Source organism: Bombyx mandarina, chromosome 04 (genome assembly GCF_030267445.1).
Source record: "Bombyx mandarina strain Sakado chromosome 04, ASM3026744v2".
Lineage (NCBI taxonomy): Eukaryota > Metazoa > Arthropoda > Insecta > Lepidoptera > Bombycidae > Bombyx > Bombyx mandarina.
In genome coordinates this window covers 6,309,097-6,335,860 of record NC_143211.1, presented here as the reverse complement: position 1 = coordinate 6,335,860, position 26,764 = coordinate 6,309,097, and the positions used below count along the sequence as shown (strand labels likewise).

Genomic DNA, 26,764 nt, shown 5'->3' with positions numbered 1-26,764 from the left:
ATTACGTTTTGCTATAGGGTAAGAACTCACCGGGGCGGGTCTTTTACGAACTGACTTACGGCCTATCTATTGTTAAGTGGTTACTGGAGCCCATACGCATCGCTGCGTGAATACCGCCACACACCTTGAAACATAAGGTCTAATTCTCAACTGTACAGTATAAGTTATAATAAGTATATACTCGTACAGTAAAAGCTCTTTATTCGCGGGGTGTATGTTCCATAAATATACCGCGAATACAGAAACCCTGAATACGGATAGTAATTTATAAGGGACTAGCTGACCCGGCAGACTTCGTAGTGCTTCAATCAATAAATAAAAGACCTAAACTTTTGTTATAAAATAAACTTAAATAGATTATAGGGTATAGGCGTTCCTAGGCGACAAAAAAAAACAAATATATTAAAAATAAACAATTTAATTGAAGATTTTGAAGATTTTGATTAATTATCTTAAGACTTAGACAATGGTTTGAAGAATTTTGTAATGTTCCCATACTTGGTATTTTTTAAAAGCTCCTTCAATTTAGACTGATACGCATCAGTGGCATGAGCAATTTGCGTCTTAAAAATAAGACTTAAAATAACACGCAAAGCGGCTTTCACCATAGAAAGGAACAGCACTATTTAAAAAAACACTTTATTTGTTGTAAAATAAGGTTGCTTTCATTCTGTTTGTTTACATTCTCAAAAACGCCGATCGGGCCTTATGTCAAAGTTCTCGGCGATATCATTTAACTTCAAACATACTTTAGGGAAATTTGTAATAAGATCTATTTTACTTTTTTATTAGTCCATTTGACGGCATTTATAAGGGATACTGCGTTATATGACGATATGGTGCTGCTGAGCGCGTCTATCTGTGGCCTAAGGCAACTTGTTTCTTTGTGTGAGGGATACGCCAAATCACACGGTTTGGTGTACAACTGTAAAAAGTCGGAGATCATGGTCTTTGAGACCAGGGGTGGGACGCATGATAAAATACCTCCCGTAGTACTCAACGGAACGCCATTGACAAGAGTTTATAAATTTAAATATCTCGGCCATGTGTTGACCCCTGATCTCAAAGATGATGAAGACATTGAACGAGAGCGGAGAGCGTTGTCGGTTAGAGCAAACATGATAGCTCCCAGGTTTGCACGGTGTTCACTTAAAGTCAAGGTCACCCTCTTTAGGGCCTACTGTACTAACTTTTACACGTGGAGCTTGTGGGCTGGATATACTCAAAGATCGTACAATGCTCTCCGTGTTCAATACAATAACGCGTTTAGGGTGCTGGTGGTGCTGCCCCGCTTTTGTAGCGCATCAGGGATGTTTGCAGACGCGCACATAGATTGTTTTTACGCTACCATGCGTAAGAGGTGTGCATCTCTGGTAAACAGAGTGAGGGCCAGCTCCAACAGTATCCTGAGCATGATCGCAAGCAGGCTGGACTGTATATACATGGGTCGCTGTGGTGCCATCTCCCATGGGATGTTACCACAGTAATTCATTGTGATGTAAATATAACTACTAACATAGGTCTAAGTTTTACAATTTATATGAGTCATGGATACTTGAAATAAAAACATTATTATTATTATTATTATATACCTATTGTAACCTATTGTAATCCTTTTATTATTATGTATGTACTTATTAGATCTGCGAATAAAGAAATTTTTAGCCGCGAATTGGGTCGCATTTTTTTTAATCCGTGAATACCGAAAACGCGAATGAAGGAAGCGCGAATAAGGAGCTTTTACTGTTTAATAATTTAAGTATAAGTTTCGAAGGGTGGGACAGCCGTCAAACTGTATAACGGTTGTCTCACTCACTATCACCCTTCGAACCGGAACGCATTGTTGTTTTGCGGCAGAAATGGACAGGGTGATGGTACCTACCAATGCGAGCTCACAAGACGCTCTACCACCTATAAAAGGTGTAAAGACTACTCTACGAGAGGTGGAACCTGTACTTTGTAAACGCAAAATCTTTGTTGAGGCATGAAGTACCACTTCATTTAGTTCAAGACCCCCAGAAATCGAAATGAATGAACGACATAACACATAAAGTGATGGCTTAATACAAGATGATTTCACGAATGAATTAGTCGCAAACTGTTCAAAATTATAATCGATTCTACAGTGGTCCATTTTTCGACTCAAAAATCGAGATATTTTTCAACTATCCGTTCAATCGTATGTGAGGGATTTACATACGTATATGTTTACGTACTCGGTATATGGATACAAATATCGGAGAGTACTCAGATATGGGGAGAGGCTTGGCTCTGCTCTGATATTGCCGACGTCCATGAGCGTTGTAACCACTTACCATCAGGTGGGTAGTATATTCATTTGGGTTTTTTTCTCACCATCTGGTTCATGGTTTTTTTATACTTATTTGCATCATTTTACTAACTCAATGCTACTAATACTCTTGACTTCATAGACTTCTTCGAAAAAGTGGCTGTCAACATAACCCTCTAATTGTGGCCGCCTATAACTAAATATTCGACCCAGGCGACGGGGCAACGTAAAATCGGCGTCGTCCCAAATATGTATAGTCGGATCCTTTTTATCCACCCTCGATGCTCTCCAAGCACGGGTCACCATTCTCGTCGAACTTAGAGAGAACAAAAAGTTGGACTAGAAACCTAGCCCAATTTTTTTCGGACAAGAGGCCGAAGCTCATACGAGGTGTCCGCGTTTCGAAGGCATGCGAAGTATTGGCAACTTGACGATCTGCAGATGTGGGGAGCATACTGCAGGCCCAAAGATGCTTTTAGTGTTCTACCCACCAAACAACTCCTCTTGCACTCTCTCTCCCGACATCCGATCTCCACCCAGGATAAAAACGGGAGCATCGTAGTAACAACAGTCGTCAGCGACAGGTCCGGTACTAATTTGGTGACGAGGACGCAACGATCAAACGATTCCCTTTGAGGGAGTTGTTTGATCGGTAGCGCGCTAAAACATCCTTGCGCCCGCGGTCTGCTCCCAACATTTGCAGACTGTCAAGTGCCACATACCCTGTGTCTCCCTAGGTGCGGACACCTCGTATGAAGTTCGGACCCCTATCCGAAAGAAAAAAAACTCTTAAACACAACCCAATTACTTTCTCGCCCGATCTTTTGAGTGGGTTACGATTCCGATATTGTGAAAAAATTCAGGGAATGACTGCTCTGACTAGGGCTAGTTCTAGTGTTAGGCAATTCTCTCAGGCTAAGTACGTGAACTCTTCTATCCGCCCACGCGTAGCTGGAACAGCCCTATTAGCTTCTAACGATTAGGTAGGGGAAAGTCATAGGCATACTTACGTCTTCATAGTAAATACGGTCGTCCTTATTTCCGGGCAATTGCTTTCGTATCCATGATTGCATAAATTATGTCTTCTGGAGTGAATATTGTGGACTCATATTCATTAATTTATAATGAAAAAAATTGAGATTTTTCAATCGTGATCGGTGTCTCGTGACAAACTCCAGATCGATTCAAGTCGACTAAGGCAAAATCATCGAAAACCATCGAGATATTTTTAAAGTTCGACTTGAATGAATATTTTAAATGCCTCCAATCGTTATGGTTACTAAGCCGTACCTACTGCACTACGTAACTACGTTACATTACAAACGAATTTTAATGAACTTCAAAACAATCCACTCATACTGGCATAGAGAGACACTAGTGTAGGTTAACCTCATAGACCGAAATTAAATAGTAGGCGAAATGTCTCATTTTAAGCTAATATCTTCAACAAAAGCTTCAGACATAATTCCTGTGAACAAGTACGTGTCGGATAAAACAGGGCTTACAGTAATAATAGCTGATGTCGAAGGACCACTTGTGAACGGGTACTTCTGTCTTGGTAATTTTTATAATATTGCATTAAAAAAATACTATTTAATAAAATATAAGTACGTAAAAACTATTTGAAGGTATGCACTTATTATTAAATTATATGTTTAGAATCTAAATCAAACTCAAACAATTATGCATATTTGTACCAACTTAAAACTATACCACTCACTCAATAATTTTGGATTTTGAATTACAACCTGTATCAGTTTCGGTAGAGATTTAGTTTCCGACTATTTGTTGAGATAAAAATAGTAAATTTAATTATAATAATGGAGAAAAGACCTGGATCAGTTAGATTATTATCTTCTGCAAATTTACTATAAAAGATATTGTGGACTGAGAATGTTTATAAGTGTGGTCAGTTTATAAGTTAACTCTTTACATAATTTTCATACTCACTGGCAACATGAATTATGTTTTATTTCCCATACCCCTCTCTCTAAATTAAAACTAGATTATGTGAAAGAACTTCGACAATATTTCCATTCCATAGAAAAATTTGGTTTAACATAGAATTATTGCAAAAAATCAATAATTTTCACTGCATTTATAAGTGTAGATTATGCAAAAGAACTTAATTATAATGTATGAAAATAAATTATCAGTTTTATCTTAAAAATCTCCGTTGACAATAACATACTGTTGTAAAAATAATGCTAAATAATGATTTTTTTGTGTTCTACAGCAACAGAAGCTCATGATGATGATGGGCTGCCACATACATTGGAACATCTTGTTTTCTTGGGTTCTAAACGCTACCCTTACAAGGGTGTACTTGACCAACTTGCAAATCGTTGTATGGCACATGGTACGAATGCATGGACCGACACAGATCACACGTGTTACACTATATATACTGCAGGGGACGAGGGAATGCTAACATTGTTGCCAATATACATCGATCATATTTTACATCCAACCTTAACAGAACAAGGGTTCATTACGGAGGTACATCATATTGACGGAGATGGAGAAGATGCTGGGGTTGTATATTGTGAGATGCAGGGTCGTGAAAATTCAGCTGATAGTAGGTTAGCAAACAAAATAATATTAGTTACATGTATAATTGTATTAAAACAATGATTTTTGTAATGTGTAATTTTTTAAAATGTGTTTCATAGATGTGAATTGAAATTGTTACGTGCTATGTATCCAAACTCTGGGTACTCTGCTGAAACAGGCGGTATCATGAAGAACCTTAGGACATCAACTGATAATGCAAAAGTAAGTAAGCCTTTGTGTTATAAGATTTATTACTATTGTGTTTATTACTGTTGTTATAGGATTTATTACGGTGGAGTACTGTAAATCTGTACTGGTAGCTTCTACCTCCATATTTTGGTCGAACAATCATGGGGTTCTGTTTTGCAGGGTTGGACAGGCATTATACAGTAAAATTGAAAGATCAACTTCATGTCTCATGGTAATGACATACACACTCTTTTGGGCTTTGTTATTCATTTGAAAACAGGTTACAGGTCACAGAAGCTCGTTCACCTGTCGGTGTCAAAAATAGTAATCACATACTAATATGATGCAAATTTTGTATTGGTAGACGGTACAATACCTTTGATATTAAGAGTCGTTAGTGCCCATAGACCTCTAACCGATAGTCACAACCCCCTGAGTTTCTCGCCGGATTAACTCAGTGCCTCGCAATTCCGATTACAGTGATAGATTCAATAAAGCGGTGCTCTTGGTAGGATGAGATGCTAGCAAGTGTTCTCAGGCCGAGCCCTGTGTGCATGCCTAATAAACTGGTGGAACTGGAATAGTCCCTCAAGGGTACCAGTGATTAGGGTATAGAAAAAAACCAATTCACAACGTGAATGTTCATAGGAACCTTAGGCAAAGTAGATGTTACATTTTTATGTATTTACATGTTGTAAATCTTAATGCATTATAGTTCACAACAAATTGACATGGATCTCTCAGATAAGATAATTATATTTTGGGGAGAGAAAGGTAAAGCGCTTTGCAAAGAATTTTGGCAGCAAATTCAAAACAAACTAATGCGGATATCATTATTTATGGTAACAACATTTGAAAAACAAGTTTTCCAAATTTTACTGTCAATAATTGTGAAATATCTGAAATTTTATAAAAATTGTACTTTAATTTTTTTCATTGAGACAATTCTCAAGTTCCGTCATATTTATTAATAATAGGGTAAATTGTAATATCATTATTTATATTGTTAATGTCTTCCCAAAATACTGATTCAAATTGATGATTTGAATAATTATAGATTATCGCACCAAATATACATTAATGTGAAAAAAATTCTAGGTAAGAAGTTTCCATAAGAAATTCTACCGATCGGAAAACCTTACTATAATTCTGGCGGGACAAATACAGGCGAGCGACGTTTTTGCGTCATTGTCAATTGTAGAAGATGACATCATTGCAAAGGTGACTTCACTTAATTTAAACTATTTTACTGCAAACCAAATTCAAGTTTTATACATGATAGAGTATATAATCTATATGAGTATATGATATACTGGTGGTAGGACCTCTTATGAGTTCACACGGGTAGGTACCACCACCCTGCCTAATTCCTGCCATAAAGCAGTAATGCATTTCGGTTTGAAGGGTGGGGCAACTGTTGTAACCATACTGAGACCTTAGAATTTATACAGTAATCACTAAACATCAGGTGGGATGTGAGCTCGTCCACCCATCTAAGCAATAAAAAAAAATTAAAAAATTTAATTAAATTTTCAAGTACATATATGTATCAACTTTATTTCTGAATTTAAAAAAAGTTATATAGATATCCCAAAAAGCTACGTACCTACTTGTAATCTATTTCTTATGTCATTAATAATGGCCATTCATTTTTAAGTAACTGTCAGTCGTAAGCTACTAGCAAAACCTAAAGCAGGTTTCAATTTAAGAAAATTGTTACTAATTGAGCTTCTTATTTAAATATGGGCTGAAATTCGTTTATTGGCACACACCGCATGACCTGGTTAAATAAATTATACCTACAAATTATTATTACACTGACATGCGCAATATAATACTAGTTACACTACACCACTTGAACTGTAGACACTGGTTATTAGCTTCACATTATAAGAGAGAAACCAACCATTTCCATAATTATCTTATGTTTTTAGAGAGAAACAGAACAGCAAGAAGAATGGGTCAAACCCTGGCAGAGTATCCCAGGGCCACCAATTTATGGAGAGCTGAGGGAACAGTGGCCGGCTGATATTGAAGATTGCGGACAGGTATTGTTTTATAATAATATCTATATTTAGTCTTTAAAAATTCATTTTTGAAAATTAAGTTGGTTATAGACTAATATAAAACATAATAAATTGTTGTTGTTGTTATATTATGTTTTTGTGTATAATTGTTGTTGTGAAAACAAAATAATATAAAATAATATTAAACAAAAGCAAGCCAGCTTTGCAATCTGTAATCAGACAATAATTGTTTGACAAATTATGTATGAATTTGTGGAAGTGGCACAAATATGAAGGTTGATTTATTTATATCTTGTTTTTTTAATAATAATAAATAAATAAATAATAAATATTTACTAACAATCACGTCACGTTAACTGGGCCCGTGCTAAGTTCATAAAAAACTTGTGATACAGGTGCCAGATAACGGAAATAAATGTAAGATTTTTATTATACACATATATATTTAATATACATCCATAACCCTGGAAAAGACTATATTTATCATACAAATATCTTCCCTTGGCGGAATTCGAACCCGCGACCCCCTTGTGTAGTGACCATGTCACTTACCACTACACCAGACGGTCGTTCATCTGTAGAAGAATTTTATACAACTTTGAAGCAATTTTGATTCAATTAACATAACGAAAATAACATATTTTAATAAAGAAAATTTTTTGTGCTGCACAATTTGTAGCTTCTAAAACTAACAAGGTGAAAAATCTTCTAATATGAAGACTGTGAGCTCATCCACCCGTCTAAGCAATAAATAAAAAATTTTTTTTTTTTTAATGAAGTTATCAATACGAAATACCCTTGTAGACCAAATGCTGCTTAATACTACAATAAAAAAAAAACTTTCCATCATAGAAAAAATGGTAAATGACTGGGCCTGAACTATCAACAATTATATCACGAAAGTGCTGTACCAAGCTCCAATTTCTAGCTCAAATAGGAATTGTGAAAAGAAAATTAAATTGAAGCATTATTAAATTTTTGTTGTTTTTCATTTAGTACTTTGTTTTTAACAAGAAACAACTATCATTATTCAGATAATGTTTGGATGGCGAGGTCCAGTCCTCTCGGATCCATCAGGTTTAAAGCAATTGACTGGCTGCGCGATTCTACTTCGATACCTGTGTGACACTGCGGCCGCGCCCTTACAGCGCTGCCTTGTGGAAAGGGAAGACGCCCTTGCTGGCGATGTAAGTTAAACCTAAATGACAAAAGAAAATTATTTAGCACTATTTTAAAACCATTTACATTTTTCACTAGAAAAAAAATACATTAAAATTTCAATTTTAACATTACAATACAAAACTACATGTACATTGGATCTTATGAACAACTTCACCATATTGAATAAGACCTTTAAAATAACACAACAAACCTTTTTTGGACTCTATGCAATATAATATAAACAAATATCTTTTTTTTTCCTACCTATTCTGATAGCCTTGAGAGTGTATATCAGCGTTATCCTAGCATGTAGGTGAGCTCTCGGGGCTCAAACCGGAGGTATTGCTAACACTGGCCCTAACAAGAGCAGTGCTTTGCAGAATCTACCACCGGCTCGGAAACGCGACCCACTGAGAAGATCCGGTGAGGAACTCAGTGGGCTGTATCTATGGGTTAATTTAGGTTAAATTTATTTAGGTTAAATTAATTATTTATTTAGGTTAAGTTAAGTTAAATAATTTAGGGTAAATAAATTTATATAATAGGTTAATTAATTTGGGTTAAAAGAACGGTGACTGGCCAAATATCAGTTAATCAAATGTAATTCACTTTTTAATAATTCCAGGTATCCTACAATTTGACTGAGAATATGGCGTCCTTGATAAAAATCGAATTAGATAATGTGCCGGTTGATAAATTGGAAAAAGCTAAAGAAGAAGCTAGACGCTGTCTGGAGCATGTCCGTAGTGGCGGCGAGCCCATCGACATGGTCCGTTTGAAGAGACTACTGCAGAAACAACTCCGGGAGAGCGCGGCCAGCCTTGAGGCTAAGCCGCATCAGGCCATCGCCTTCCGCTGCATCGGAGACTCTCTGTACTCACAGAATGAACAGGATGTATGTTTTTTTTTCAAATTAGTTAGACAGCTCACACTTGACTAAATATTTACATGTTTTCTGATTCCTTAGAATTTTTCTTAAAAAAAACACCCTGTATACAATTTTATACATTTCCCCATTAATTGTATTCAATTATAAAAAAAAGACTGTATTTAGAACAATACACAAATTTCGTTTACAAACAAGCTGCTTACTCATTATAGAATCATCTAACATTACTCTAATGTGTTGTTCACAGTTCATATCTCGTATGAATCCTCAAAAAGATCTTCAAGATTTAATGGAAGAATCGTCAGACTACTGGTTGGAACTTTTACGTAAATATTTTAATGAAGACGTAATTACTATTGTTGGTTCCCCGAGCATTGAGATGCAGGAAAAGTAAGACCCGATTAAATATTGATATCGAATCCAAAAGCTAGGATGTTTATTTTTGCAAACATACTATTAAGGATAACGTAATAAACTTTTCTCTAATGCTCACAGGTACTTTGATAAATATTTTTTGTTAGCTGTTAATATTGACACAAACTGGTACGAAGCAAACCGAGTTTTAAATGCGCCTTTCTATGATAAAGTAATTAAAAAATATATATATTACTAACGACCCGCCCTCGCTTCGATTCGGAAACAATAAATTTATTATTGATAGCTGTCCCGTGATGTTACCCGCGGTTATTGTCGTACCGCGAGTGTCGCCGTGGGGCGAAGCTAGTCTAAAAAAAGTTGCCTAAGTTACTCCTTATATTATCATCAGCTACCTATTAGTGAAAGTCTCGTCAAAATCGGTCCATCCGCTCCAGAGATTAGCCGGAACAAACAAACAGATAGACAGACAGACAAAAATTGTAAAAAATGTTATTTTGGTGTATGTACCGTATATATATTCATATGCATGTAGTAAAAAACGGTTATTACAATAATACAAACTCATTTTTGTGATTTAGAATGGCCGAGGAGGAGAAACGGAGGATAGAAGACCAACGAGCTTTGTTAGGTGAGAAAGGTCTCACCGAAAAAGCCAAACAACTAGAAGATGCTATTCAATTTAATGAGGTAAATATGTAGAAGGTACAATGGACTACAAAAGTGCATAGATAGCATTTTTTTTGTTAGGAGGAAATCGTCTTACTTCCGCCTATGACTTAGGGCGGTAGGCAGAGCTGTCACGGTTGGACTGACTAAAACCTCTTGTCGCTCAACAACCCGCTTCCGATCTTGGGATGAGGCAGACTGGGTAGTGTAAAATCGTATGGAACTAATTAATTCAACCTATCGACTATATTAATTGGTAGATATTTTGATACTTTGGATTTTTTTACTCACTACAAAATAGTTCAATTTTCATAACAACTTTGACAAACCTCAATCTTACAAATTATACTATAACTAGAGGTCCCGCAGTAGTCGAAATTCGACTATAATTAATTAGAATTGTAAGTTTGTACACTATTATAATTGTATTTTATACTTCTATAATCTCAAATTTCGCCAAGACTACACTATAAAAATATTAACAAAGACAAACAATATTTAATCTATTCTCAATTCGACAACAGACGTCAAGAACAAAAGTTTGACAATAAATAGTATGCATGCGTGTGTGCGTCAAATACATGGTAATGTATTTTTCATGCATTATTTTAAAAAAATATTTGCGTTATGCACTTCTCTATATTCTCTATAAGTGTGGAAAATTTCATACTCCTCCGTCCGCGCATTTTTCGTAAAAAGGGATACAAAGTTTTTGCTTCACGTATTAATATATAGATACAAAAACATTTTCGGGTTATGAACACTTAGTTTCGGCTTAAGAAAACTGTCTCGTGTACAATCGTAACTTATTATTTAGAAGATCATGAGGTATCAATATTTTAACTGGACGTAAGTATACGATATCAACATTTACAATGAAACCGTAATTAGGTAAAAAATACAATTAGGTTTTACGCCGTACCGTCATCTACTTATTACGCATGTTGTTAATAAAATTTCATCTAGTTGATGTTGACTAAGTTAGATTAATTTGGATTCAATTATTCACATAATAATTTTGCAGCTAACTGTATCTGATACTCAATTCATAGTTAGTTTATTTCTAGAAAGTTTACTGGTGGTAGGACTTCTTGTGAGTCCGCACGGGTAGATACCACCACCCCGCCTATTTCTGCCGTGAAGCAGCAATGCGGTTTGAAGGGTGGGGCAGCCGTTGTAACTATACAGAGACCTTAGAACTAGTTAGAACTTATATCTCAAGATGGGTGGCGCATTTACGTTGTAAATGTCTATGGGTTCCAGCAACCACTTAACACCAGGTGGGTTGTGAGCTCGTCCACCCATCTAATCAATAAAAAAATGTGTTTTTTTAACTTTCGCTAAAATTAATTGTTAACGAATCAACGTCACGTGATACATTGATGGCTGTGATTGGCCAACGATGACGTCATATCGCACGAACCAATCACAAAACAGGAAACGCAACAGTGGCACCAATTGTCAAAATTTAAAAATTATAACACGAAGAAAAAAGATGGACGCGCATTTCAATTTCGTATTTGTAAAATAATTAAAAACAATATAATGAGTATTTGAAGAAGTAAACGCATTTATTCATTTTCTTGGCCACCTCAAGATACATCTAAGAAATAGACGCAACATTTCTATTGGACCTTCAGCACCGGATCATCAATTAAGTTGAACCAGACGCTTACTTGAGAGACGCATCGGCCATTGAAAAGGAAAATTCGGAAAATCTCACCAGCTTCGCAAGATTACAGTGCTTTGGCAAGGCGTGCTAACCAAAATTTGCAAAAATTTTTCCCCTTCGCGTATATAGTAGTACTCTGCTTTCTTCAAACCCTTTTTGTTTTTCATTTTGCGTACGTACTTTGTTGTTTTATTATTTAAAAACTGTAAGTACACCACCATTTACTTGTTTCCACAATGGCTACATCAGATCATAAGGTAGAATTATTGATGAAAGATCTTACAAAAAAACGCGCATCTATTAAATGTCGTTTGACTAACTTTGGAAAATACGTGAATTCATTCGAAGGTGTAGAATTAACTATTCATCAACGTACCGAGCTAAAAGTGCGGATGGCAGGATCGCAAAGTTTAATGAATGATTTTAACCTCGTTCAGACTCAAATAGAAGACATTAGTGTAGAAATCGACATAGAAGAACAGTTAGAATCGCGTGAAGATTTCGAGCAAAAATATTATAATATTCTTGCCCTTGCTGAATGTCTGACCACCGCTGATGAAAAGTCAAAAGGTATGATATCTGAACCACCGATTACAAGTTCTCAAAGTATTAAATTACCCACTATATCTGTCCCCACCTTTGACGGCTTATATGAGCACTGGTTAGAGTTCCGCGATACATTTTTGTCATTGATACATAATAGTGAAACAATTACAGAAATTCAAAAATTTCATTATTTAAAATCGTCTTTGTCCGGTAACGCTAAATCGGTCATAGATTCCATAGAATTCTCCGCTAATAATTATAAAGTTGCTTGGGAACTACTGTTAAATCGATTTGATAATACGAAACTATTAGTACATAACCATGTCAAATCCATGTTTACCATGCAATCGTTGACTAAAGAATCACCAGTGCAATTACGCAAATTAATTGATAATATTTTAAAAAACCTCCGCGCTTTAAAGCTTTTAGGGGAACCTACAGAGTATTGGGATACGTTAATCATTTACATCATTGTCACAAAATTAGATTCCATTACCGAACGGGAATGGGAACAGCACAAGTGTAGTTTAATTACATCAACCAATAACACCAAAACTGTAGTTCAACTAAATGACTTACTTCAGTTTCTTAGAAATAGGGCGGATATTTTGGAAACACTTATAGTATCACACAGTAAAGCAGGCGTATATAGCGCGACAGACAATAATAAAAAGCAATTCACTAACCAGTTAACATCTAAATTTCATTGCAATATAGTTTCAAATAAACCAAATAATAATAATAAATCACAAGGAAAGAATGCACGTAATTACAGACCCTGTATAATGTGTAATGATTTACATCCGCTATATTCATGTCAAAAGTTTTTGGACCTAAGTGTGCAAAATAGATTAAAATTTATCCAAACTAAACAGTTGTGCCCTAATTGCATGCGTCCAGGACATACTGTTGACACCTGTGTGTTCGGGCCATGTCGAAAATGTGATAAAAAACATAATTCATTAATTTGCGATGTAATTAAAAATTATGATCATAGTTTTCCTGAAGTTACGTTACCATCTTGTGAACAATCAGCTGTCCCGTCTAATACGAAAGATAACTCGAACGCACACTCTTTTTAGGCGCAATCTACTGACACAATTGATAACATGCATCCAGCGCAACCAGTTTTGCTGTCCACAGCTATTGTAGAAATACGTAGCCAGTCGGGTGTTTACCATCAAGCGCGCGCTCTACTCGATAGTGGCAGCGAACGTTCATTCATCACACAAACACTTTGTGACAAATTAAATCCACCAATAATACAGTCCACTCAAGAAATTCACGGTGTAGGTAATACAATAACACAGTGTTCGCAATCCTGTGATATTGAGATCAAATCACGCACTGGTAGTTATGCTGCACGCATTCAGTGTTTAATTCTACCTCATATAACATCAAACTTACCTAGAAAGACATATAACGTTAATTTGTTTACCATACCGGATAACATTGTACTTGCAGATCCGACGTTTTATGATAGTCAGCCGATTGACTTATTAATAGGCGCGGATTTGTTTTGGGAATTAGTTAGAGAAGGTAAAATACGACTTAAAAATGGCCCCTATCTTCAAAATACGCATCTTGGTTGGATAATCTCGGGCTCATTTCAATCTATTACACGCAAACAAAGACATGTTAGCTGCAATTATACGCAAACCGTTGACAGTGACACATGCTCATTAGATCAATTATTACGAAGTTTTTGGGAAATCGAAGAATTACCAAGAAATTTTCCTAAGTTAAGCTACGAGGAGCGCGCCTGTGAGGAGCACTTTATTAAAACAACCTCACGGATGGCCGACGGGCGGTTTAAGGTTCGATTTCCGTTCAAGCACTCTCCGAAGTTACTAGGTGACACGCGCACACAAGCTGAACGTCGTTTTTATGCCTTAGAAAAAAGGTTACAACGCAATCCTACTTACAAACAAATGTATATCGACTTTATACACGAATACATTAACTTAGGCCACATGAGTCTTGTACACAGTTATCAAACACCACATTATTTTTTACCTCATCACGGTGTGTTTCGAGAACATTCCACTACTACAAAGTTGCGTGTAGTCTTCGATGCTAGTATGGCTTCCACTTCGGGGTTATCATTAAATGACTTGCAGATGATCGGTTCAGCTATACAAGGCGACTTAATCGCGATTTTACTTAGATTTCGGGAAAACAGGTATGTAGCTTGCGCAGACATAGAGAAAATGTACCGTCAAGTACTTATAGAAGATGATGAACGAGATTATCAGCTGATATTGTGGCGAGACGATCCTTCCAAACCACTCATGGTATATCAATTAAATACTGTTACCTATGGTACCGCTTCGGCACCGTTTTTAAGCTGTAGATGTTTAAAACAATTAGCGCAAGAGTGTGAGGTTCCGTATGTGAAAGAAACTATTAATGATAATTTTTACGTGGACGACTTAATTTGCAGTGCAAATAGTATTTCAAAATTAAATCAAATTTGCGAAGGTACTGATAAGGTTTTAAAATCGGCTTGTTTAATTTTACGTAAATGGATTTTTAACTTTGACTGCGCTGATGATGACGATGCGCAAAATGTTACAAAAAAACTCGGCCTAGCAGGAGATAACGTTCAAAACAAAACTTTAGGTATTGGATGGAATAATAAGTTAGATGAATTAATGTTTTACACGCAAATTAAGTATGATGCCAACAACATTATTACGAAACGCATTATTTTATCGGGTGCATCACAAATTTATGACCCCTTAGGTTTAATTAGTCCAGTTATTACTATCGCTAAGATATTATTACAGAAATGTTGGCTGTTGAAACTTAATTGGGATGAACCGGTTCCTTGTGACGTCGCGCAATCATGGGATCGGTTTGTTGCTTGCCTATCATTGTTAAATAACATACACATACCGCGCTATACTATGTGTATTGAAACCATATGTATACAACTACATATATTTACAGACGCTTCGCAAACAGCCTATGGTGCTTGCGCTTATATTCGTACTATTGATAAAGATTCAAGCGTTGTTACGCGTTTATTGTGTTCTAAAGGTAAAGTGGCTCCGCTTAAAGCTATAACTATACCTAGGTTGGAACTATGCGGCGCTGTTCTAGGTGCGAGACTATATAAAAAAATTAATGAATCTTTGCGTTCTAATTTCAATAAGGTTGTGTTCTGGACAGACTCAACTATTGTCCTGGGGTGGTTGGGTATGCCGACTAACTTACTGAAATCATATGTTCAAAATAGAACTGCAGAAATTCATTGCTTAACGAAAGATCATCCATGGCGCCATGTATCTGGAAAACAAAACCCAGCTGACCTGGTTTCGCGAGGTATAGGTCTAGATACGCTTAGTACATCATCATTATGGTGGGAAGGCCCTGAATTTTTGAAAGATTCCAATTTTGAGGTACCAAATGTAGTCAATAATAAATATCTAAATGAAGAAGATTTACCTGAACTAAGGTCAAATATTGCTTGTCAAGTAGCTAATTGTAATAATGATAATATTCTATATCCATTTTCTAGATACTCTCAGTTCATAAGAATGAAGCGTGCAGCAGCGTATGTATTGCGTTTTATAAACAATGCGCGTTACAAGAATAACAAACGGACTGGTTTATTAACATTAAATGAGCTTAATTGTGCTGAAATAATTTTAGTTAAATTTTGTCAACAAGAATCTTTCCCTGATATATACGGGTCTTTAGTAAAAAGAGAAAAAATAAAAGCTAGTGCTCAGTTATTAAAATTGAATTTATTTATTGATAATAATCTTTTAATACGCGTCGGTGGACGTATTCAGAATTCACTCGACTTTAGCTACGATAAACGTCATCCTATTTTGTTACATTCTAAACATAATTTTACATTTTTATTGTTTAAATACGAACACACTCGAATGATGCATGCTGCGCCGCAACTTCTTTTGTATACGTTACGAGAGTCATGGTGGCCTATTGGAGGTCGTAATCTTGCCAAGAAGGTGGTACATAGTTGTATGAAGTGTGCCCGATTGCGCGCAGTAACTGTTAATCCCATAATGGGGAATCTGCCTCGAGAACGGCTGCAGCCAGGTTTTCCCTTCTTACGCTGTGGAGTGGATTATGCAGGACCAGTGTTCATTTTAAATCGTAGGGGTAGGGGAGCAAGATTACAAAAATCGTATATATGTTTATTTGTATGTTTTGCTTCACGCGCCGTACATCTCGAGCTTGTGACCGACCTTTCATCAGATGCTTATTTGTTGGCACTGAAGAGGTTCATTTCACGTCGAGGAAAACCTATTGAAATATACTCCGATAACGGGCGCAACTTTGTAGGCGCAATGAATGAATTCGCAAAGTTTTTAAATTTTTGTTCAGATGACATTAAGGCATACGCGATTTCTCAAAATATAAATTTTAGATTGATACCGTGTTATGCTAGTCATTTTGGGGGCTTGTGGGAGGCTGGTGTTAAAAGCTGTAAGTATCATTTGCGGCGTGTGGTTGGCAACGCACACCTTACATTTGAAGAAATGAGCACAGTACTATCGCAGGTTGAAGCTGTCCTCAACTCCCGACCTTTAAACCCTATGTCCTCAGATCCACAGGATTTTCTTCCACTTACCCCAGCTCATTTTTTGGTTGGCCGTCCGCTAAATGCACCTGTACCTGATGACCTTCACGATGTTCCGGCTAGTCGACTTACCAGATACCAGAGAGTTGAACAGATCCGCCAGCACTTCTGGAGCCGCTGGGCTAAAGAATACGTGTCAGAGATGCAAACCAGGAGCAAATGGTACCAACATAGGGGTGAGCTCAAGGAAAACATGTTGGTTCTTATAAAAGATGACAACTTACCGCCATTGAAATGGAGCTTGGGACGAATTATCAAAACATATCCAGGCAAAGACAGCTTGTCACGTGTGGCTGATATTCGCAAAGCGGATGGGATTGTGAGACGGGCATTCTCCAAAATCTGTCCGCTTCCCTTACATGAAGAATGATTACGCACGATAGCAGCTGCTGGGTTCCTGAATGATCACCGCCAATTGTTGGAACCTGGTGCTTCCAAGGCCGGGAGCATGTTAACGAATCAACGTCACGTGATACATTGATGGCTGTGATTGGCCAACGATGACGTCATATCGCACGAACCAATCACAAAACAGGAAACGCAACAGTGGCACCAATTGTCAAAATTTAAAAATTATAACACGAAGAAAAAAGATGGACGCGCATTTCAATTTCGTATTTGTAAAATAATTAAAAACAATATAATGAGTATTTGAAGAAGTAAACGCATTTATTCATTTTCTTGGCCACCTCAAGATACATCTAAGAAATAGACGCAACATTAATATAAAAAAGTAATACAAAATAATGTAGTTCTAATGAACTTCTTTAGATGTTTATAATGAATTTATTTTATAATTTCAGCTGCCTCCACCGGCGGGCACGCTGGCGGCCGTCCCGGTGCCGTCGTGCGACTCCCTCAAGTGTCACTCCATCTCGACCTGGAGCAGCGGGGCGGAGGCCTGCCCGCACTTCGATATCGACGCGGTGCCGCTCTACACCAGACTGCATAATCTAAAAACTAACTTCGTTTATGTGAGTACCAATATTATTTCTTACAACAGTATGTAATTAAACTTTTCGAAGTGAAACTTCTTTAGAATTGTTATCTTATTTATAAGTTTTACTTCTACCGTGTGTGACTTGCACACACACACACACTTTTATTTATTTCATAAATGGGTGGACGAGCTCACAGCCCACCTGGTGTTAAGTGTACACCGAAGCCCATAGATATGTATGAAGTAAATGCCGCCACCCAGTTTGAGATATGAGTTCTAAGGTCTCAGTATAGTTACAACGGCTGCCCCACCCTTGAAACCGAAACGCATTACTGCTTCACGGCAGAAATAGGCAGGGTGGTGGTACCTACCCGTGCGGACTCACCAGAGGTCCTACCACCAGTAGTTAACTACGCAAATTAAAATTTTGCGGATTTGATTTTTATTACACGATGTTAGCTTTAAGCGCGCGGATAGATTTAAGAAAACTGTCAAGGAAAGTTTGTGCAACAAGGCATATTATAAAGTTAAGGATTATTTACTAGATGGCACTACGTGGGAATGAGGCGTTCGCTCCTGGCCCTTTCATTTTTCATTATTATTATTATTTGAATTGTATTTTTTTGACTTGTTTTTTCGTATACTGTAAATATGTTTTCTTATATTAAAAAAAAAAAAGAAAATATTTGAGAAAAAAAAAAAAAAAAAAAGGCCGCTGAGTTTGTTTCGCCGGTTCTTCTCAGGACTGTGGCTTTTTTTGAAGTGTGTTTTTGATGACATCCAAGTTGAAATAAATGATTTTGAATTTGAATTTATTCCTTCACCGTGAAAATCAATCGTGATCGTTTGTTAAATACGTATTCCATTAGAAAAATTGGTACCCGCCTGCGGGATTCGAACACCGGTGCATCGCTACATACGAATGCACCGCACGTCTTATCCTTTAGGCCACGACGACTTCAAAGTATGACTTGAACTATATTTATATTGTGTATTTAAAGTGTGCAGCTGTATTCGCGCTGTGATACCTATAGGCTCCAGTACCTAGTGACCACCAAGTAGAAAAATTATCAGATAGTTGAAATAAAAAACATCTGGAAAATGGTCTTTGAGATCAAATATTCGATGTGAAATGATTGATTTACATAAAAAAAGATAAGATGCTGGTTAACTAAGCAGAGTTTGGAACACTCCAAGACCAGTACATAACAAATGTTAGGGTGAAAGATTGTTCAGGCAGAAAAAGAAGAAGGGGAAGTAAGCAGGAACTGCTATAAATCAGATATATTCATACATAACCGGGTAATAATGATATTTGATAAATAGCCGGATAGTAGGCGCATAATAATGTGATTATTTTTTGTCGACAGATAAACATTATAATGGATACGTCATCAGTTGACGCTGCGACCCGGAGTTGGTTGCCGCTGCACCTGAACGGTCTAGCCGAGTGTCCGGTGTACCGCGACGACACACTGATACCGCACGAACAAGTCATATCGGCCACCGAACAGTTAACTGTCATGTTCAGCAACAATATAGGCCTCGATGAATCCGCGAGCTTCAGCGTTGGAAAGTTCGGAAACTTTATCAGAATTAAGACTTGGGTGAGTTTACGAGACACATTTTTTTCCCTACCCATTCGCTGGTAGTCTAAGAGGCTATTCCAGTTAAGCCCGGACGGGTAGTTGAGCTCACGGGCTCAATCTGAGAGAATTTGCTATTACTAGCCCTAGCAAGAGCAGTGCTTCGCAGAATCTAGGATCGGAAAAGCGACCCATTGAGAAATTCAGTGGACGGTGTCTATTGGTTAGTTAGGGCGGTGACCGGTGCTTGGGAGTCCTGAAAGGACCTATAGTGATTCCGAGGAATCCAACCAGACAAGTTTCGGGCAAGTTGGCCTTGCGTTGCCCCGTCGCGGTCGGATAAGTTATTGAGCAATAATCACAAGGAGGATTGTTAGAAGTGCCAGTCTCTGATCGTAGTTACAAATGTTCCGTTATAACTACCGAACCATGCATTTGATTGATTTGAAACTAGGTATCCATGTAGAAAATACATGTACTTAATAGATAGGCTAATATTTATATGAGTGTTGGACTCCCTACACCAGTTGGGGGACATTAATGATGAGAATCTTTGTGGTGGTGAGAAATAATAATGTTAATTTTAAATGCCCAGCAAAGCGGACGGGTACAGCTAGTTAGACAATAAATATACAAGATCACATTATTTGCGAACGATATATTAAGTTGTGACTAAATTATTATTCATTTCAGTGCGAGCCAAAAGATTACGAAGAAGTAGTTAACCATTTGTATGAAGTTCTTTACAAAGCGGAAATTACTAAAGAGAGACTCTTGGTTTTCGCTCAGAGGTTAATCAACGAAGGTGCACAGGTAAAGTAGACGCTTTATATCCTATGTATTGATAAGACATGTTCTTAAGGAGCGATTTTATGTCGGTGCGATCTAAATTCAAGTTGGAAAATTAAAATCTAGCAATAAAATAGTGATTAATGTTCAAAATTAGTCATCTGTGAAAATAATGTAAAATTTTGTTTGTAGTCTAGCAGTATGAATACACTAAAAGACAATCAGGAGTGATCTATTTTACTCTATCACACCATTTGCCAAAAATAAGTGTTGTTTATTTGAGGAATATAAAATTAGATAGAACAACAGTACGTTCCAACATACTAGATACAATAGTAAAATTATACAAATCGCTTATAATTACTATTAGAATAGGCAGTCGGGTTGAGTATCTACTTGATGTTAAAGCATTTACCAAGGCATCAGCAAGGCATTGCATCATGAATCTGGTACTTGTTTGGATATAGGCCGGTCTCCGTTCTCTTATGTCTCTATTTTACTGGTGGTAGGACCTCTTGTGAGTCCGCACAGGTAGGTACCACCACCCCGCAGGTTTCTGGGGCGAAGGGTGGGGCAGCCCTAGTAACTAACTATACTGAGACCTTAGAACTTATATCTCAAGGTATGTGGTAGCATTTATGTTGTAGATGTCTATGGGCTCCGGTAACCGCTTAACACAAGGTGGGCCGTGAGCTCCACCAATCTAAGCAATAAACAAAAATCTTCAAACTGAAACGCAGAGGGATAACCTCGTCAACTATATTTTGTTCGTTAAGTTTCGCAGGAACGGTAACACAATGGCGTACGCGACCCTCCGGGACTACGTGTACTGCGAAGACAGCAACGTGCACTGGTGCTCGGTCCTGAGGCAGCTCAAGTTCCTGAAGCAACTTGTCGAAAAACTGAACGCCGGTGGAGACTGCGCTGAGAATATCCTCAACGAAGCGAGGAGATCCTTCAGGAATCTAACTGCGAACGCCTGGCTACACCTGGCCGCGGACTTCGATCGGTACAAGCTCAGCGCTGAGCCGTGGAAACGGTTCGTGAGGGAGAACGAGATAACGCCACTTGAGTAAGTAAAAAAGTTAGTTTCGTTGGAATAAGGATGTGTACGTCACCAGTAATCTGAATCATATGGGGTATTTTTAAGGTCTATATTTCTATGAAAACCGGAATTAAACAAAATCAAAATACAGTACATGGCGTTGTTCGTTTTATTAAAAATATGCGTAGTATGTAACAACCCGGCATAATTCTAGTGATACTATTTTAATTAACTACGGCTTCATTCGAAATAGTGATATTGTATACCTCCATAAAATATAATTTCATTTAAATAATAGACTAAAATAGTAGTAGGTTCAGATAATATAGTGATTAATTTTATGTGTTTTTTTTTTATTAAAATTTCTACGATTGATATTTGTTAAGATGGAAAAGTTACTACGATTGAATAAATAAATTCTCAAATAGATTTTTATTGACATTCTACAGTAGTAGTATGTCGTCTATAAAGAACATAATGTAGAAACTTTGTATAAATATAGGTACAAACGATTTGTTTGTAATTATTTATAATTTTAAAGTTTTTTTGTTAAGATAAATTTTTTTCAAATTTTAAACTTTACATGGCACGGAACTCCTATAAAGTTGCAAAAATGTAGCTTAAAACAAATAGTCTTTTAATCCTCGATAATATTGATATTATATTATAATGACGTGTAGACCTCGACTGTACTTCGACTCGGAGCTGCTGCAGGAGCGCAGCGGCGGGTTCGTGGTGGGCGTCGGCGGCGTGGAGTCGTGCTTCCTCACGCAGCTCAGCGCCGGGCCCGACACGCACGACGCGCGCACCGTCGCGCCGCTACTCGTCGCCATCAACTACTTCACGCAGCTCGAGGTACGCCCGCACTCAGCGTTCATCATGCGTGTAACGGTCCCTAAGGAACGAGAATCTCCATAATGACCTGGTCGCGTTTCCGATCCGGTAGTAGATTCCGTAGTAGCCCCGTGAGCTCACCTACTAGTTAAGGTTACGCTGAAATAGCCTCTCAAGGCTATTAGCATACGTAGGAAAAAAGGAGCGTGTATAGCGCCATCTATCCGCCACCGGCCATCAACTACTTCACGCAGTTCGAGGTACGCCCGCACTTCTAAGGAACGTGGATCTCCATGATGACCTGGTCGTCCCTCAGACACAGCCCACTCAGTTTCTCGCCGGATCTTCTCAGTGGATCGCGTTTCAGATCCGCTGGTAGATTCTGCGAAGCATGGCTCTGCTAGGGCCAGTGTTAGCAACACTCCCGGTTTGAGCCCCGTGAGCTCACACGTCAAGGAGAAGCTGAAATAGCCTCTCAAGGCTATCAGCATAGGTAGGAAAAAGGTGCGTGTATAGCGCCATCTATCCGCCACAGTCATCAACTACTTCACGCAGCTTGAGGTACGCCCGCACTCAGCGTGCGGGTATAGCGCCATCTATCCGCCACCATTCAATACTTATCAATATTAACTGGATGTCTTGTCAATTCGCACGGGTGGGTACCACCACCTTGCCTACTTTTGTCGTAAAGCAGTAATGCGTTTCGGTTTAAAGGGTGCAGCTGTAACTATACTGAAATCTGAGAACTTATATCTCAAGGTGGGTGGCGGAATTTACGTTGTAGATGTCTACGGTCTTCGGTAACCACTTAAAACCAGGTGGGCTGTGACTATTAATTACAAAATATGTATTTTTAATATTTCCTTTGACAATCATAGGGTCCGATGTGGCGTCAGATCCGTGGCTCCGGTCTGTCCTACGGTTACGGTATACGAGCGTCGCTTAACGAGGGTCGACTCATACTATCGCTGTATCGCGCCACGAGCGTCGTCGCTGCCTATTCTAAAGCCATTAGTATACTGGTGAGTAAAAATAATTCAAGACGTGAGTGGATTTTAGTTTTTTTTTAGTTTTTACTTTGAATGAAGGTGTTAAGCATATAAACCGCATTAGACCTTAAAACTTTAGCTTAAAGGCTGTTTTTAAAAATTGCATCTGATGAAGGAGATATGTATGAAGAAAAAGTACAAGTAACAAAGGTTTGTTGCTCGCTTTCTCAAAATTAGCAAATTGTATCATCCACTTATGTTTTCAAGTGTAAAGTTAATCATTCTATATGGTATATATTGGGTGATCAACATTAAAGTTTTTCGTGCGCTGCCATTCGAGGCTGTATATAACTTTTCGATATCATGACTACAACTAAACTGTTCTAAGGATTTTATATGATTCAGTAACTAAGCAGAAGTGCCTTGTTTTCGGAAAAGTAACACCCTGTATGTTTAAATATAAAATGACTAAAGCCTTCGTCAAACAGGATGCGTAGTTAGCGCCGCGTACTTAACGTCGCGCTCTTTTCATGTCACACAAATTGACTAGATGAGTCGTAACGCACCTTGACGCAACGCATTCGCCAAATCATAGTGCCTTTCGATAGCAGTGTGAAAATTTAAAAGTATTAAGAAATCGAGTGATTCAGATGTGGCATTGTATAAGCATGGGTATTTTTTTAACTATTTATATCATTTTTTCGGGCATTATCTAGTATTTTAATACACATTCACTCGGACGCTAAAATAAAATTTGTAAAAAATTACAACGCCTGATGTCAAAGTGTCCTAACGCCGCGATAGAGCGCTGCGTACTTATAGCGCTGGGGCTCTGTTTGACGGTATGTTATCATAGTAGTACAACACATCTCGGCGTCATAGCGCGGCGTTAGTTTAGCGATCTGACACGCGCTAATTACGCGTTCTGTTTGACGAAGGCTTAAATGAAACTAGCTGAACGAATTTGTAGGCATAGATAGGTACTGTGGTCATAAAATATTGAGTGGCGAAAACAATACTGAAATGTCGGTTTTTTTTGTCATCAGAAAGAATTTGTGGACGGTGGAGAATTTGATCACGATTTATTCACGTCGGCCAGAAGTGCTTCTTTGTTTGAGGTAGTGGAGAACGAGAAAAGTCCTGCCGATGTCGTCGGTTTATCCCTCCTGAAGTATGTCGAACGGGTCGGAGAACAATACAACAAGTAAGCAATATAATCAAATATTTCATATTTACTACATTACATAAGTAAGCCAAATTACACTCACGTCCAGACCAGTTTTTTTTCGACATCGAAGCATAAAGGTGGATTTACTCTGAGTAAAAGCATCTACAAAAACGTGTGCATTTTTTTCTTTTTCCTCAAAAGTATCTACTTCTATTTTGAATGTTAATAAGTTTTTTATTATTTAATTGCATAGATGGGTGGACGTGCTCACAGCTCTCCTAGTGCTAAGTGATTACCGAAGCCCATAGACATCTACAACGTAAATTCGTATATGATATTCGATATGAGTTCTAAGGTCTCAGTATAGTTGTAACGGCCCACCCTTCAACCGAAACGCATTACCGCTTCACGGCAGAAACAGACAGGGCGGTGGTGCCTACCCGTACGGACTCACAAGTGGTCCTACCACCAGTAATTACGCAAATTATAATTTTGCGGGTTGTGATTTTTATTACACGATGTTATTCCTTCACAGTGGAACTCAATTGTGAACATTTGTTAAGTACGTATTTCATTAGAAAAATTGGTACCCGCCTGCGGGATTCGAACATTGGTGCATCGCTCAACACGAACGCACCGGACATCTTATCCTTTAGGGCACGACTTCAAAAGTATCGAATAACCAGTTGGTCTGTTCCCGCAGAGAGTTGGTGAGCGCCATCTCGTGTGTGAGTGCGGAGGCGGTGCAGGGCGCGGCGCGGCGCTGGCTGCCGGCGCTCTTCGACTTGTCTCAGTCTACCGTGTGCGTCGTCTGCCATCCCTCCAAGGTCAACGAAATACAGGCCAGCTTCGAAAAGTGAGAAATTCTGTTTTACTCATAGTCCACGTTATCAGTATTGTAATGTGATTCGGTATGACGCCACTTCGATAAAGTAACTACATTCCCGATCCTGCGAACAGAATGGAAAGCAGTGGACGTCGCCCCAAACACGTCATTTCGGATCCTCTCGATCCACTAACGGTGCTTTTAGGTACCTCAAGCACCGGTCACCGTTCTGGTCGAACCCGTCGCTCGCGACGAAGGGCTCGACCAGTAAATTAACACAGACACAGCCCACTGAGTTCCTCGCCGGATCTTCTCAGTGGGTCGCGTTTCCGATCCGGTGATAGATTCTGCGAAGCACTGCTCTTGCTAGGGTTCGTGTTAACAACGTCATCAGGTTTGAGCCCCGTGAGCTCACCTACTCTGAAATAGCCGCTCAATACTCTCAGCTTAGTTAGGAAAAAAAGGTATGACCTACCGTTCGCCTTACACGAGAATGGCGAGCTGGATTTGCAAAATAAGATGAACGGGAAAGATGTTTAGAGAGGATTGAGAGGATCACACACCGATAAGATTGCTCTTCATCAGTGGATACACGTACACGTACGCGACTCTGGGCTCCTAACAGCTTCGTTGACTTCACTTATCTTACCTGTCGAATTACTATTAGATCTTCTCTTCAACTACATCTCCCTCTCAAATTCTTTCTACCCCGCGTATTGCACCTACACAGGTAGGTACGATTAGCATTCTTCTTCATTATTTCGTACTCTCTTCAATATTTATTCATATATACAACGAATACTATAAAACAAAATATTTGTATACTCTAAATATCTATAACTTTAATGTAAGTTACATACAATATTTTAGATCATAATGTTCGTTTTCAAAATCGAATACAATTTTATTTTTCAGGTTGGATGTCAAATTAGAAGCTTTTGACTCGATCGAAGCTACGCATCTCAACAAATAAATATTATGTCGATTGAGTTTAGCTATAAAACTTGTGAATATTTTATTGTTGAAATATGCCTTGATAACTAATGTCAATGAAATTCGCTAAAAGCTACATTGTTTGTGAACCATGTTTAAAGTGTTTAATAAATAAATTTATTTTATTATCCCTTCTTTTATTCTCAAAGTATTGTACAAATTTATTATATCGGATGTTTATCAGCAATAATGTTTAGTAAAATATAAAGAAATAAAAACCCTTTAAAATGCGATAGTAATTATTTTAATCACCGTTCATATCTTAAAGCTATTATGTATTTCTATACAAAAAATATAACTTAATTATAATCAGATTATTAGTGAACATTATCATAAATCATCTCACAACCGCTGCAACATCCCCAATGAACCATAGAATATCATGTCATATATTTAACTCTCACCTTCTAAGACCGTTTCCAGACGTGTGTATCCAATGTAAGTGTATTTGTTAATGTGCGCGCGGAACTAGTTGGTAGGTTTGTGAGCGGTGGGACGGAGGGGCGGGGGCGCTTGCTGTCATTACTGATATGAGATATGATATTATGATGCACGAAGTCATTATAAACTTACAAGACAGTTCTGAATCAAGTTCAGAGAGTACAGAA

At 37.9% G+C, this 26,764-nt stretch overlaps 1 protein-coding gene across 1 annotated transcript; it reads left to right on the top strand.

Annotated features, from left to right (window-relative positions):
* The first annotated feature begins 3,481 nt into the window (after window positions 1-3,481).
* LOC114250203 (uncharacterized protein C05D11.1) lies at window positions 3,482-26,284 on the top strand. Its single transcript, XM_028183967.2, has 18 exons — window positions 3,482-3,848; window positions 4,527-4,872; window positions 4,963-5,065; window positions 6,131-6,253; window positions 6,967-7,080; window positions 8,094-8,246; window positions 8,846-9,115; window positions 9,357-9,499; window positions 10,066-10,174; window positions 17,790-17,960; window positions 19,297-19,533; window positions 20,206-20,325; window positions 21,078-21,373; window positions 22,027-22,201; window positions 23,059-23,202; window positions 24,216-24,373; window positions 25,041-25,193; window positions 26,079-26,284. Exons 1-18 carry the CDS (start codon window positions 3,710-3,712, stop codon window positions 26,134-26,136), a joined length of 3,012 nt encoding a protein of 1,003 aa, XP_028039768.2. The 5' UTR covers window positions 3,482-3,709; the 3' UTR covers window positions 26,137-26,284.
* Window positions 26,285-26,764: the final 480 nt, after the last annotated feature.

Bases quoted from the DNA above. Each gene is read 5' to 3' on its own strand.
- LOC114250203 (XM_028183967.2), top strand. From the start codon at position 3,710: ATGTCTCATTTTAAGCTAATATCTTCAACAAAAGCTTCAGACATAATT. The intron at 10,175-17,789 runs GTAAATATGTAG...TTATAATTTCAG, and splicing joins ATGCTATTCAATTTAATGAG to CTGCCTCCACCGGCGGGCAC. The intron at 25,194-26,078 runs GTGAGAAATTCT...TTTATTTTTCAG, and splicing joins ATACAGGCCAGCTTCGAAAA to GTTGGATGTCAAATTAGAAG.